The sequence below is a fragment of the Gossypium arboreum genome, chromosome 5 (genome assembly GCF_025698485.1).
Source record: "Gossypium arboreum isolate Shixiya-1 chromosome 5, ASM2569848v2, whole genome shotgun sequence".
NCBI classification, from domain to species: Eukaryota; Viridiplantae; Streptophyta; class Magnoliopsida; order Malvales; family Malvaceae; genus Gossypium; species Gossypium arboreum.
In genome coordinates this window covers 85057916-85073386 of record NC_069074.1, presented here as the reverse complement: position 1 = coordinate 85073386, position 15471 = coordinate 85057916, and the positions used below count along the sequence as shown (strand labels likewise).

Below are 15471 nucleotides of genomic sequence, written 5' to 3'. Positions count from 1 at the left end.
CTAATCTGACCACTCTTCATTACGAATCAACTTTCTCATTGTACAGAATTCAAAATATGTTCTTGTTTATTTCATTAGAAACTAGACTCAATAAGCTTTAATCACATAATTTATTCAGCTTCTAATTCATCTCCCACAATTTATGGTGATTTTCCAAAGTCACATTACTGCTGCTGTCCCAAGCAGATTTATTACCAAATCACTCTTTCATACACCTATCTTGCATGCATGTTATTTAAACATGTATATCACCAATCAATCATCACATATCTATGATTTTACTTAAGTATAATCTCCATTTCATCATTTTAAAGCACAACATGTTAGCTGATTTTTCCCTTTAACATCTAAGGCACATGCATGCTCATTTGTTTGGCTCAACTTCACCTATCTTCCATTTTTCATCAAAAGAACATAAAACAACAACCATTTCCTTCATTTTAATTCATGACTAAATGCTCACAACACAACTAAAATCAAAATATACTTCAAGAGTTAAGGTAGAATCAAGAAGAACTCATGAACCTCAAAATAGAAGCAAGGTACCAAGAACTTACCTTCAATTTTCCTCCTCCTAATGACCGAATACTCAAGAGCTTGTTCCTCTCCTTTCTCTTCTCTAACTTTCAGCTATGATGAACAAAGATGGACAAAACTTTATTCTTTTCACCCCTTTTTCTTTTAATAAAACTTCATATTTCATCCATTTAATTCTTTAATACAAAAGACATGAAATTCTTATCATGAAACATTTACCTAACCTATTATCATGAAACATTTACCTAACCCATTATCATGGAACATTTACCTAACCTATTATCATGGAACATTTACCTAACCTTTTATCAATTTGTATCAATTTGTACCATAAATTATGGATATCAAATGTACATTTTGTCTACAACAACATGATGGCTGGCCACTTCATGTAAAATGGGAGGTTTGTCATGCAAATCCTCCTATTTTGCACTCCTATTTATTTGGCCACTTCAATTTAGCCTATAGCATTTTCAAACATTTTCACATAGGTTCTATTTCATAATTTCACTCCCTTTTTCTTATGGAACAAAAATTAACTAAAATTACCGGGTTCTATCTTAAGCTTGAGCCATCTAGAGGCCCACTAACATAATTAAACCTATGCCAACATTCACAGGATTCCCAAAAATTGGGGCGTTACAATTATGCTTTGTGAATTATTATTTGGTAATATGCAAATTATGTGAACAACTTGATAAGTATGAGATGTTAGCAATTATCGGTCTCTACATTTCGAAGAAGGCGATCAAAATGTGTAATTGAGAAGAATCTCGTTTGAACTTTGAGAATAGATTAGGGTACAAGTGACATGTCACTAGGATGGTTGAGTTCCGAACTCGTTGAGTTGAGTCCGAGTTCACTTATGGATGCGAACGCCCGAGCTCGTTGAGTTGAGCCCGAGTTCGTTTATGGGCGGGTTACATGATAGCTTGACTACATAAATTTCAAAAGCTATTGAGCTTATTTAGCTATGAGTATAGCACCTACGTGCACACTATCCGCGTATCCGAAATTATATTCCGATGTGTTCAATGGGAGAATCCTAATAGAATAGAAAGAGTACTTTAAACGAAAATGATTCGACCATGAATGTGTTGAAGAAGTGAAAATGGACAGGTATGAGTTTAATCCTTGGTTGAGAATTTGGTAAGATAGTAAGTATTCTTATGACATGAGTGTCTTAATGATGTTTATGTTGGATTGCATGATCATGTTACTTGTTATTTGCATGTGAACTTACTAAGCATTTATGCTTACTCCCTCCTTTTCATTCATTGTAGTTTTGACAAGCCAGCTAGAGAATCGGGATAGGTCGAAGCCTCGCTTACACTATCCGAAGACCTAAATTGGTAAAATGGTTTGTATATTTTGAGTGTGGCATGTATAGCACTATACTCACTTTGTGTAAATGATCTTATGATATGATTATGGTTTGGTACGAAAGGGTTTGTAAATGATTAGCCATTGGAATGGCCAATCTAAATCATATTTGATGTCATGTATGTTTAAAATGCTATTTAGTCCATGAAAATCTATAGTAAAGTAAAATTTGCTATAAAACAGAATCAGACAGCACCAGTTATGTGAATTTGAAAAATCACTAAAAATAGTAGAAATGGATTTAAATGATGAAAGAGTTATGGAATCGAAGCTTGATGAGTCTATTTTCATATGGAAGAAATGAAACAGGTAAATGAGTTATATTTTATGAATATTTAAATTTTTGTGAAACAGGGCCAGAGTGATTTCTGAATCCCCTGTTATGACTTTGGAAATTTACCAAAAATTTTAAAAAAATAATTAGAAGTCATGCTTTATATTTACAGTTTTTTTATTGAGTCTAGTTTTAAGAGAAACAAATGGTATAGTGTTTTGAATTCTGTACAAAGAGAAAAGTGGTTTGTAGTGAACAGAGGTCAAAGCAGTCGAATGCTGAAACAGGGTAAATTTTAACTAATAAACTGTACTGATGGGCTTGATAAAAAATTCTAGAAAACAATTAGTAGATAGATATATGAGTCTAGTTTCAGGAAAATTTTATGGATCTTAATTTCGAGTTTCGGAACTCGAGATATGAATTTTTAAGCTACAGTGTCGCAGATTGACAGTTTATTGCGAAAATTGGAATAAATGATTTAAAATTCTTTAAGTGATAAATTAAGTTTAGTAACACCTCAAGCTCGATTCTGGCAACGGTCTCGGGCGTGAGGGCGTTACACAAACTATTATTTTGAATTCATTACCATCCTAAAACAACCCTCAAGTCACGAAATTTACAAGAAATTCATGCCATTTTCAACAATTTAACAATTTAGTCCTTAAACTCAAAATGAATCAAAATCACTTTACAAAATAGTCATATTTCAACACCAAGCTTCAAACTCAACCCTTAATATCTAAAAAGCTTCAAGAACATCGATGGTAAGTTTTCAAAACTTTGACAGTATTTCAAAATAGTCCCTGGACTAACTAGATTAAATTACAACAATCTCAAAAATATTAAATTTACGAAAAATGAACTTAGAAACCACTTCCATGCAAAAGACTGGACTTGGAGCTTCAGAAATGACTATTCCTTATTTGTTTTGTTTTTTTTATGTTGGACGTTTGGGGAAGACAAAGGAATAAAGATGATAGCCATAGGTTTATGTTTTATCATTATTTTAACTTAAAATAATACAATCTAAACATAATCATCAAAAAAATAAAGTCCACCAACCGGCCATTAAAATAACTATGATTAAATTGCCATATAAAACCATCAAGCTTTTAAACTCAACTATCACATATAAATTAATAGCGATTAACTTTTACAATTTTTATGATTTAGTCTTTTTTCTTTAATTAACTAGCCAAACATTAAAATTACTAGACCAAATTTCAATACACTAAGTAACTTCATAATTATTTAATAAAACTATTTATAGGTTCGGTTTACAGAAACGAGGTCTCTATATCTAATTTTCAAAACTACTTAACTTTAAGGATAAACCACTTTTATTTAAATATTTGTTCAATTAGTAAAAATTATCAGATCAAAATTCAATACAATACTATATATTGGCTAGTAAATATTAAGTAATAATATTTATGGACTCACTTTGTAACACCTCCAACTCGTCTCCGTCGTCGAAACAGGGTTACGAGGCATTACCAGAGTTTACAGAACAATTTTTAATAATCCAAATCAGTTACTAGTCATATTCTGAAAATAATGATAACGTCCCTTAATTGGGCATTCGAACCCCAAAACATGCATTAGGAACAATCCGGGACTAAATCGAGATCATAGGGAATTTTTCGCAAAATCCCAAAATTTTCCTCATTTTTAAGGGTCACACGCCCATGTGGTCAGGCCGTGTGGCTTCACACGCCCATGTGACTTATCTCGCTCCAGGCCGTGTAGCTTCACACATCCGTGTCCCTAAAACGTGTAACTCTCTAACTTGCATTCATGAACAAATTATCCTCACACGGCCTAGGCATACGCTCGTGTTGCTAGGACTTGTGATTAATTTTTATTTTCGAATTTAGGTGCAGGATTCACAGGCCATATAACACACCCATGTATCCAGGCTATAAACCTTACACGGGCAAGGGACAAGCCCGTGTCTGATCTCGTGTGCTCAATAATAAGCATTCTGTTTATCAAATTTTGGATGCAAGGGACACACGGCCTTGACACACACCCGTGTGTCTACCCGTGTGGACAAAACCAAGGCTATATCCAAGCCTCATTTCTCACCCGTTTTCATCCAATACCTGCACCAAACCATTCCAATCCCAACCATTTCAAGAATAGTTTAATACCATTTTAAACATTTAGGTTGATATATTTATGCATACCATATTTTACCATAACATCATTCAAAATCAAGTTCATACTAGCCATACCAATGGCTAGTTTACAACCATCCATTTCAATGTAAATATTGGTATTTAGCCTATACATGTCATTTTTCTCAAAAAAAAAATTGCAACATTCACACTGCTCTGTTAATAGTAACAAAGCAGAGTAGTATCCAAATAAAATTACAGCAAAAATTAAAGCATAGTTCCAGCAGCATTAAAATACTAAACAAAGAAAAAATCACCACCAAACTTTAAACAATTGAGTCTGATTTACCCCAGCCAAAACCAATGAGAACTCTAGGTCGTTTCCATTCCTATCCACTAAAGAGAAGACAATGGATCCAACATTGCACTTAGTTGATTCAATTTTGAAAAATTGCACAGGCGACCAAGGTCTCAAATTTCTTGTTGATACACTAAGAAAACACCACCTCAGAGCCTACTTCAATTACCAGTGAATTAGAACACTTCCAGCTTGTCGATTCAAACACTTCGGGAGCAATTTTCACCACTTCAATCTCAGCTTTCTCAACAACATTTGTACCTGCAGCACCAGAGAATATCCCTCTTGCCATCCCCTCCAAATCTCTCAAAAATCCTCTACAGCTGGCTTTATCCTCTTTAGCTATACCACATACATTTAATTTTAACCATCCATATGGAGGGGGTCTCCAAAAGGAAACAATTGAGTTGAGTTTGTGGGACACCTCTCGACATCTTTGTGGAACGAACCACCAAAACTTCTCCTTCAACAACTAGCCCATTTCTTGCTATCCATATTGTCCAACAAGCTGCAGCACAAGAAATCAGCCATAAACTTTTCTTACTAACTTTTATTTTCACATTGTAACATAAAGCAAAGAAGTCCACAACACCATCGACCCTCTTCCATTCAGTATCCCACCAACTAAAAATATTTTCCCAAAATCTTTCAATAAATCTGCATTTGAAAAATAGATGAGGTGCGCATTCCGGAAATCTTTCGCACCAAGGGCAAACAATCGAAAGGTGTTGAAGGTTCACTCCTCTTTTAGCCAGAAAATCCTTAGTCGGGATTCTGTCGATAGCCAACATCCACAAAAAGCTACGAACTCTAGGAGGGACCTTAATATTCCAAACTTTACCACAATCAAAATTAATATCTGATTCATCTTCCAGAATTAATAGCTCCGAATACTTTTTAACCGAGAACACCCTCAATTTATCATTCGACCAACACAGTCTATCCTTTTTATCCGAAATCAATACTGTGCTAATCAATCTGTTAGCCAAAAATTTGCACATCTCCTTCTCTCTATCCAATAATGGTCTAAAAACCATCCTTCCCATTTAACAGATCCTGTCCCTAAATTGCTTAACGACTCTTCAACAATATTAATTCCTCGTTTATCACTCTTATACCAAAGGTGGAAAATCCTACGAAGATTTCTGAGTTTAGACCAATGAATTTAGTGAGCTCCCTTTACAAGATAGTATCCAAGGTTTTGTCTCGAAGATTAACCAACGTCGCCACTTTCTTCTCCGTTACCCATTTTCCTACTACTACAATAAATCTCCTTTCACACAATTCAACTTCTGCCACAAAACTACCCTTATCCCAAATTGTTAATAATCCCCCTAACCTTTCAACAACCGCGACATATTTAAAATCAAACCCACCGTTGCCCCATATTTTCTTAATTAGCTCTACTGACACTAATTCCAATTTCGTTTCTTGAATAAACAATGCATCGACCCTATTCATTCTTACAACTTTATTAATCGCTTCAATTTTGAGAGTTGATCCTAACCCCCTCATGTTCCACGCAATAATTCTCATAATCCTAATGCTATTCTTTTATTGATAGCAAGCAAAACAAAAACAACCACTTACTTGTCTCCCTTAATCCCGCAATCTCCATTCTTAAGAGTTCCTACTGCTTCCCATCGATCTTCATGATTTCTCCAATGATCTGTTCATCATCACCATGCAACTGAAACCCAGTTTTTTCCCTACCTCCCAAGTCTTTTTCGCTTCTCTTAACAAAACTCTTCTTCTATTGCTGATATCGGAGTCCGAAAAAGATAAATTTGCGACACTGTCATCAAGTCTCAAATCCCTTTTCTTTTCTGTTTCCTTAGTCCTCTGTCCCTCTTCAGCTTCTCTTTCGATATGAGTATTGTGTCTTGAATCTCACGCATAGACCTAATTTTTTTATTAAGAGCTTTCTTCTTTCTTTTGCTTGGCCTGATTTGAATGATATCCCCTTTAATCTCCGATGAAAAAATCCTTCCCCTCTGGCTCTCTGAATCAGATGACGTATTTTGATTTTGTTTAGACTTTGGGCTTCCTTCCGTATTAGCACAATTTAATTGGTTTACATATTTCCTTTCTACATTGGCCCCTGAAACAATGTTCTCTACTTCATCATTTGAGACCTGGCCCAAACCACATACCTCTTCGCATTGGGTCTCCAATATATTGAGCTGCTCCAATTCCAATCCCAGGCCCATATTTTGTAAATCTGAAATTATGTTGACAGATAATGTTGCATTTGTCTCCCCTACATCAGGAATACTCAATACGTTTCCTTGTAAATTGTGATCCTCAATAAATCCTTCATCCGAAAATACCTGCGTCCCACTACCCCTTCCTTCATTTTCGAGGTCTGTTGTAATAACTTCTACAATTCCATCTCTTCGACTCCCTTCCGATGATGTTTCTGGCACTGTTTTTGTTACCGATTCTTTTTCAGATGATGTTTCCTCCTCTCTCCCCTTTTAATCCACATTCTTCTTGTGATATTCCTTCAAATTTTCCACCATCTCTCTTTCAGTAATATGAATCTGGAAATTTTCATTACCGACCTCTATTTTTATAACCTCTTCAATCCTTTTAACCTGCTTTGTGATTATCAGTACGTCCATCTTCTCGAAGTTGTTCATCATTGAGAAATTTTCACCCATTACGATAAGCTCTCCCCAATTTCGACCACTCTCTTAGTCGTTTGGTAGTTCTAGCAATAAAGGGGAATTCCTACAATTTCAATCCACACTGCTCTCTCTGAAACTTGGAACTTTTCTGTCCAGGGCTCAACCTTAATGAAGAAATCTTTAAGATATGCCCATTCTCATTGTTTTAGAATATCCATCAACTCTTCATCTGGAACCTCTATCAGGAAGTATCTACCCTGGATCTTTTTAATAATTAATTCTTCTAGGCCCATGTTCATAATTCTTTCAGTTAAGCTATTGAGATTGCAAAGAGTCGTCATTTTCCCTATCAGGCATCGTTGCAGTTTGCATAGTTGTTCATTGTCCACATGACCAACAACAATATTTGTATCATTCAACTTTTTGCTATCCAATGTGATCTCAACCTCCTTCTGTTGCTCCACCGTTCTCAACTGTCTTTCCTATTTATGACATGAAGGTTCATTTTCGTTTATTTTTCTCCAAACTTTTCTGTTCCCACTGCACCTGGCCATCTTCACCCATATCACATAGCAGCCCAAAACCATCGACCTTGCCTATTGCCCTCTGCGCATCCTCCTCCTTATTGAATTTTACGAACCCGAATCTTTTACCTGATTTGTTTCTCTTGACTGGTATGAAAGCATCCATAACTTCTCCATGAAAGCTGAATAATGTCCATAAATCTTTCCAATGCATGATTTCTGGTATATTGTCGACGAATACCATCCTCACCTTATTCTTTACTCTCCGATCGCCCATATTAACTAGTGCGTATGTGTACCTGTGTTTATGCCTACGAGAATGTTCGTGCTGGGAACATATCTCGTTACCAACGTTTCATAACTTTTTGAATGTTCGAGTTGATAGTGTGATGTAGCTCTGACCTGTCTCCGACCCTTCGAGCTTTCGAGCACTATAAAACAAGGGAAAAGAAACAGGGTAAGCACATAGTGCTTAGTAAGTTTATGTAACAAGGATTTACCTTACCACATAAGTCTAACAATTATATCAAACACATATGGATTCAAGCAATAACACATTGACCTATCACACATAATCTCAACAATTGAGTTAGTCAAGTAATTTCATGTAAAATTCATGCATTGATGAGCTCATCAATCCACTTAACCCAATACTTGCCCTTTCCATGTCATATATTATTCATGTTTCGTTTCCCATTTCTATCCCGATGAATTTCTAGAAATTTTGATGGATATCTAGTAGTACATTCATAGTGTACAATATCATTAACAGTCAATTCTATACATATATATATATCCTTTTCAGAGAGTACACTCACACGAACCTCATTTCTTACAGTGGGATTACCAGTCTAGGCTAAATCCCCTGTAACATATGCTCGAAGAGTTTTGTCGGGATTACTAGTCCAGGCTAAATCCTTTCATCGACAAATACTCTTTAGAGTTTTATTTGTATTACCTATCCGGGCTAAATCCATTTCACCACATATTCATCGGCAGGGCTTATATTAGGATTACCCCTCCGGGCTAAATCCTTTTCACCATTCCTGTGATCCATCGAATATCGTTTTATTTAAACGAGATTTTTTTTTCTTTTTTTACCAAGGATTAACAACCATTCCATCCATGTTCATACATTAAACATTCAATTGTCATTCAATTCATAAAACATGTAATTCAAGCATATCAAGTATTAATTTCAAGTTACACGACTTACCTCGATGATTGTTCGGTAATAAAATTAACTAATCCGAGACTTTCTCTTTTCCTCGTTCTAGCCTCATATTTGAGTCGTCTAGATCTATATAAATGGATTTAATCATCAAATTCACTCATTTCATATTCTAACACATTCAATTTATGCATAGGCAAAATTGCCATTTTGCCCCTAAACTTTTCATTAATTCCAATTTCATCCCTAGGCTCAGAAAATGAAATTCATACAATTCACTCCCTATTCCAAGCCTAATCAAAACCCCATCACAAAATTTACAGCACATGTATTCATAAAAATTCAGAAATTTTCCATGAATTTCACAACTTTACAATCTAGTCCCTTTTTCACAATTTCATGAAAAATCACTTTGTAAAAGTTGTTTATCTACTATTAGACTTTCATTTTCTACCATAAATTTTCAATTTCCATCATATTCATCCATAGCATAAATTCCATACTTTGATAACTTTTCAAATTAACCCCAAAATAAAGAGTACAAGTTGTCTCGACCTCAAAAATATAAAAATTACTAAAAACGGGGCATGAGAACTTATCAATTTATGCCAAGAAAGTTTATTTTCTCTCTCCTAGGGTTTCCATGTATTTTGGGGTTGAAGATGAATGAAAAAGATGATAGATTTCTAATTAATTCATTTTCATCCTTTAATATTTTCTATTTCTAATTTAGTCCTTAGTCTTTTCAACTTTTCCATAGATGAATCACCCTAGATATTTTCCATCTTATAATTGATGGTCTAATTACATATAAGGACCTCTAATTTTCGATTTCATAGCTATTTAATCCTTTTAGCTTCTAGCACACAACTTTCACATTTTATGTAATTAGGTCCTTTTTCCAGTAAATCACTAAATCGGTAAAATTTTTCTATCAATATTTTCATACGACTTTTCTAACATATCATAATTCATGCAAAAATATTAAAATAAAATTTTCTTTTTATCTTGGATTTGTGGTTACGAAACCACTGCTTTGATATAATTGCATTTAGGCCGTTACACACTCGTCGGATTTGTGATCCCAAAATCACTATTTTCGAAACCACTGAAAAACGGGTCATTACACTCACCACACCAATTGTCGATATAAGTGTTCAACAAGAAGGAGAAAATGATGGTGCTAAGGAGGGTCGATTCACTTAAGTTGGCGCGAGAGCTGGAAAGGAAGATAAATCGAGGAGGAATATGGGGGAAAGGGAGATTGACTGACTAATCATATAGGGCATGCTGCAATAAGCATAGCATGATGTTTGCTCCTTTTGTAGGATTAAATAACTATTTCCGATCAATTTTATTCAGAATGTCCATTGTTGGTAAAAGTGACTAATCACATAAGACATGTTGCAATAAGCTAGATTGCCCGGACAAGCTTCATTGAAACATGAATATTCAATGAACCAAAAGTTGATCAAATTGCACATTTTATATATTGCAAATTGGATGACTTTCAAACACATAATGGGCTAAACAATATACAAGACTTCAAAATGCAATTAAATTAAGGGTCTGTTTGTTTTCATGTAAAATGTTTTACAGAAAATATTTTCTATATTTTTCTGTGTTTTTTTTACAGAAAACAATTTGGTCAATGTAGAATGACTTAAAGCAAGCTTAATATTTAATTATATAATAAGTTATTAATATAATTTATATAATTTATTAAAATAATAATTTATTTAATATTTTAATAATAAATATTTATTACAATTATAAATATATTAATAACAAATATTTTTTAGTATAATGATTAAAATATTTCATAAATTATTTTGTAGTGTTTAAGATGCATCATTTCTCCGATTAGCCAGATTGCCTGGCTTTTTTATAAGAATATCCCAAATAATTTAATTAAGTATCAAAATGACCTATTTTTTAAATTAAACACGAAAATTACCCTAAATCTACAGTAAAAGTTAGTAGAGCCAAATTATGGCGCCACCAACTTGCCACGTCAGCAGAGAGCATAAAAAAATTAATTTTTTAGTGAAGCCATGTAGAATGGTGCCACCTGTATAAATACCAGAGAAATATTGAAATTTCTGAAAATATGGGGAGACTTCAAAAAAATTAACCATTTTCTGATGGAACCAATTAATATGACTCCACCAGATTCCCCTACCATGTCAGTTTCTTTTTATTTTTTACTTTTGTTTTTTTTTTATTTTTTATGTTTTGTCTTTTATTTTTATTCATTTTATTTAATTTTATTTATTATTATTAACTTTAAAAATTTGAAATATATATTTAAAATATTTTATTAATATATATTTTAAATTTTAAATATATATTTTGAAATTACTGTTTTAAATTTTAAATATTATTTTTAGAATTTTAAATATTATTTTCTAAATATTAAATATATTTTTAATACTATAAAATATTTAAATATTTTAAACTTTCAAATTTGTTACTAGTTTTATAATATTTTAAATATTATTTAATTTGTTTTATAATATTTTAAAACTTGAAATGCATATTTAAAATATTTTATAATATATATTTTTAAAATTTTAAATATATAATTTTAAATTATTTTCTAAATTTTAAATTATTATTTTTAATATTTTTAAAATTTTAAATATTAAATATATTTTTAATAATATAAAATATTTAAGTATTTTAAACTTTCAAATTTGTTATTAGTTTTATAATATTTTAGATATTATTTAATTTATTTTATAATATTTTAAATTATGAATTTATTTAAAAATAATTTAAATATCTTTAAAATAATTTATAATTTATAATTTAAAAATCATAACTTACTGCTGCTTTTTTTAAAATTATAAATATACCAATAACAACTTGGCAACCCAAAATTTACACTTCTTCTGCTACAGCCGCCGCCATTTCTGCTTTCATTTTCAACCTCCCATTCTGCTTAGTTTGGGTAAACTTCCTTCTTTTATTCTTCGTTCACTTGTTAATGGTGGAAGCCATCTTTCTAATTTTCACTCTTTTTCTTTTCCTTCTTTTAACACCATTGCTATCGAAGCCTTAAGTAAACTTAAGATACCCATGTCTAAGATACCCATGCCTGTTAGAGGAAAGGGAAAAAGAGACCTCCGCTTCGATAATGTTGATCATGCTTTGATTTTGTTCAATAAGATGATTGAGAAGTACCCAAAGCCTTCAATTGTGGAATTTAATAAATTATTAGGAGCCATTGTTAGGATGAAACATTATGCCATTGTTGTTTCTATGTATAGACAGATCGAATTATTGGGAGTTTCCCCCGATGTTTATTCTTTGAACATCTTGATTAATTGCTTTTGTCAATTAGGTCGAATTGATTTTGGGTTTTCTGTTTTGGGGAAATTGCTGAAGTTAGGTGCTGAACCTAGTGTTGTAACTTTTTCAACTTTGATAAATGGGCTTTGTAATCAAAGTAAGATTTCTGAGGCCGTTTGTATGTTCGATGAAATGACTGAAAGAGGGGATCAACCTAATTTGATTGTTTACAGTATAATGCTTAAGGGATTGTGTAAGACCGGTAATACTGGTAGAGCTGTTAGGTTTCTAAGGCTGATGGAAAGCAGAGGTTTTGAACCTAATATTGTAGCATATAATACCATCCTGGACTGCCTTTGTAAGGACGGTTTGTTACAGGAGGCTCTCAATCTCTTATCTGAAATGAAGGTTAAGGGCATTAGACCAAATATCTTTACTTACAATTGCTTAATTCATGGTATGTGTAATTCAGGCCAGCAGGAGGAGGCAACAAGGCTCTTGAATGAAATGGTGGATGATAATATTTCACTTGATATTGTCACATATAATTTATTGATTGATGCTCTTTGCAAGGAAGGAACGATTTCTAAAGCTGTAGAGACCGTTGACATGATGAGAAAGCAAGGCATTGAGCCTAATGTTGTCACGTATAGTACATTGGTTGATGCGCATTGCAAGGAAGGGATGGTCTCTGAAGCTGAGGATATTGTTGACGCAATGATAAAGCGAGGCATTGAGCTTGATGTTGTTACCCATAATGCATTAATCAACGGCCATTGCGTGCAGAATGAAATGGATAAAGCTAGAAGAGTTTTCAACTTGATGATTAAGAAGGGTTTTGCACCTGATATAGTTACCTACAACACCATGATCAATGGATATTGCAAAGCGAAGAGGTTAGACGAAGCAATGGAACTCTTTCATGGAATATCTCAAAAGGGACCAATCCCGAATACTGTCACATACAGCACTCTTGTGCAAAGTATGTTTCAGTTAGGGAAAGTTTCAACTGCTTGTGAACTTTTTAGAAAGATGCTTGCTTCTGGACAAGTTCCAGATATAGTGACCTGTACTATTTTGCTAGATGGTTTATGTAAAACAGGTCATATCGAAGAGGCATTGGAACTTTTTCAAGTGATGCGAAACAGTGGATTGGGACTTGATATTGTCCCATATACTATCCTAATTGATGGTTTGTGCAAAGCTGAGCAAATTGAAGTTGCGAAGGAATTATTTCATCAACTCTCAGACAATGGTTTAAAACCAAATGTTTACACATATTGTGTAATGATTAATGGACTATGTAAAGAGAGATTGCCAGATGAAGCATACAAGTTGTTTGGGAGAATGGGAGATAATGACTGTTTGCCTAATAGCTGCTGTTATAATGTAATGATTCGGGGGTTCCTTCGCAATAGTTATACCTCAAAAGCAACCCAACTTCTTACGGAAATGGTTGGTAAGGACTTTTCTGTAGATATATTCACTGCCACCTTATTTATGGATGTGCACTCTAATAAATCAATTTTGCTCTGAAATGTTTCATAAATTGTGTAAAGATCATCACTCGTAATGTGAATCAGTTTGTAACCATTGTACAGTGATAAAAGATTCTGAAAACTTGAATGAGGATTAGTTTCTATTTTCCAATTTGTTGATTTTGTTTTGACTTGTGTAGTAAGTGAGAATTGTTGATAATCCTACGAAATTAGGGGAAAGCCAATATCTATTGCAATGACAATAGCATCGGTTTCAACTGCATAGAACTTTTAACTTCTTAAAAGTGTAGAATTCAATGGAATTTAGGCTCTGTTTGATTGACTGAAAATATTTTTTAAAAAATGTAATATTTTCCGTGTTTGAATTATTTTAATTAAAACATTTTATATTGTTTGCTAAATTTCTTTTTTAATCAAACTCGGTTAACTTTAATCCACTGAAGCAACCATACAAACAAACTTGCCTGCAACTGTGTTAACAATGGTTACTTGAAATACATGTTACAATATGGCTAAATCTTCTTAAGCACACTTGGATATTCAACCACCTAACTTAAAACAGCAGCACTGACATTCAAATAGGCACAAAATACTACTGCTTGACAGTCCAAGAACCGCTCCAAATGATTCGGTGAATCTTCTTTGATGAAACAACAATGAAACCATCATCTTAATTGAACTCAACGATGATCTGCCACCCCGATTTAAAGCCTGAACAACAGCTATCAATCACCGATCTGTAAAAAACATTTGAGATCAAAAGCACCTTGACTTTGCCTACGAATCTGCCATACCATTTGCATCTCTCCCAATTTTTCTAAACAGTACCTCACGAGTGGACATCTTAATCTCATTAATGCTTGCTTAAATGTACCAATATTTCCAAGGCCTAGATTTCTCATTGATACACCAAGTAAGCGCAACTATGGATTCGGATTCAACCTTAAGCTTTCAGTCTTTAATCCACTAGGAATCCCAGAAGAAATGAAGAGCTAACTTAATCGCCATAATTTCAGTGAAATTAGAATCTGGGACACTTAAGGGACCTGAAACATAGCAATGACATGATCCTTTGAATTTCTAAGAACCTCTCCACACCCTGTTGGACCAAGTTTACCTAATGCCAAAGCATCATCGTTAAACTTTAACCAACCTCCAGTTGAAGGTTCCCAACGCGCCACACTCTTGGTCTGATGGCTACGAATACTCCCTTCACAATCTCACAGACACTCCCACCGTATTGACTCTGTTAGAGTAATAGTTGGCCTCTGTTATTGCTGTTAAGTCTGTTGATATCAGTTATTAACAACAGTTAGTTAGTACTTACTGTTACTGTTAGTTGTTGTTAGCAGTTACTGAGTGCATGCTGTTATATATAAGCATGCACAGTTTCTTCTCAAATGGTATTGTATTTTTGCTATATTCTCTTGAAGTAATACAAGTATATTTCATCATTTTACTATAATCTTAACATGGTATCAGATGTCCATTCTTTCCTGGCGTAATCTCTCATGACTTCTCCTTCCAATCAGTCTGATATTCACTCGGTTGCCCCAGCGATGTCCTCCCTTCCAGATGACGTTGTTGATAATCGATTTTTCTCTTTACGGATAAAATCCCTTCTCTTGATGAAATCGCTATAAAAAAGTGAATCATTAATGACCCTTGAATCCAACAT

At 33.6% G+C, this 15471-nt stretch overlaps 1 protein-coding gene across 2 annotated transcripts; it reads left to right on the top strand.

The window, feature by feature from the left end:
- Positions 1 to 11873: 11873 nt before the first annotated feature.
- LOC108450306 (pentatricopeptide repeat-containing protein At1g62930, chloroplastic-like) lies at positions 11874 to 13944 on the top strand. 2 transcript variants are annotated; one of them, XM_053028804.1, is made up of 2 exons: positions 11877 to 11953; positions 12767 to 13944. In XM_053028804.1, exon 2 carries the CDS (start codon positions 12802 to 12804, stop codon positions 13828 to 13830), a length of 1029 nt encoding a protein of 342 aa, XP_052884764.1. In that variant the 5' UTR covers positions 11877 to 11953; positions 12767 to 12801; the 3' UTR covers positions 13831 to 13944. The 2 variants fall into 2 exon arrangements, with proteins under 2 accessions (XP_017603359.1, XP_052884764.1); XM_017747870.2 differs by having other exon boundaries at positions 11874 to 13944.
- Positions 13945 to 15471: the final 1527 nt, after the last annotated feature.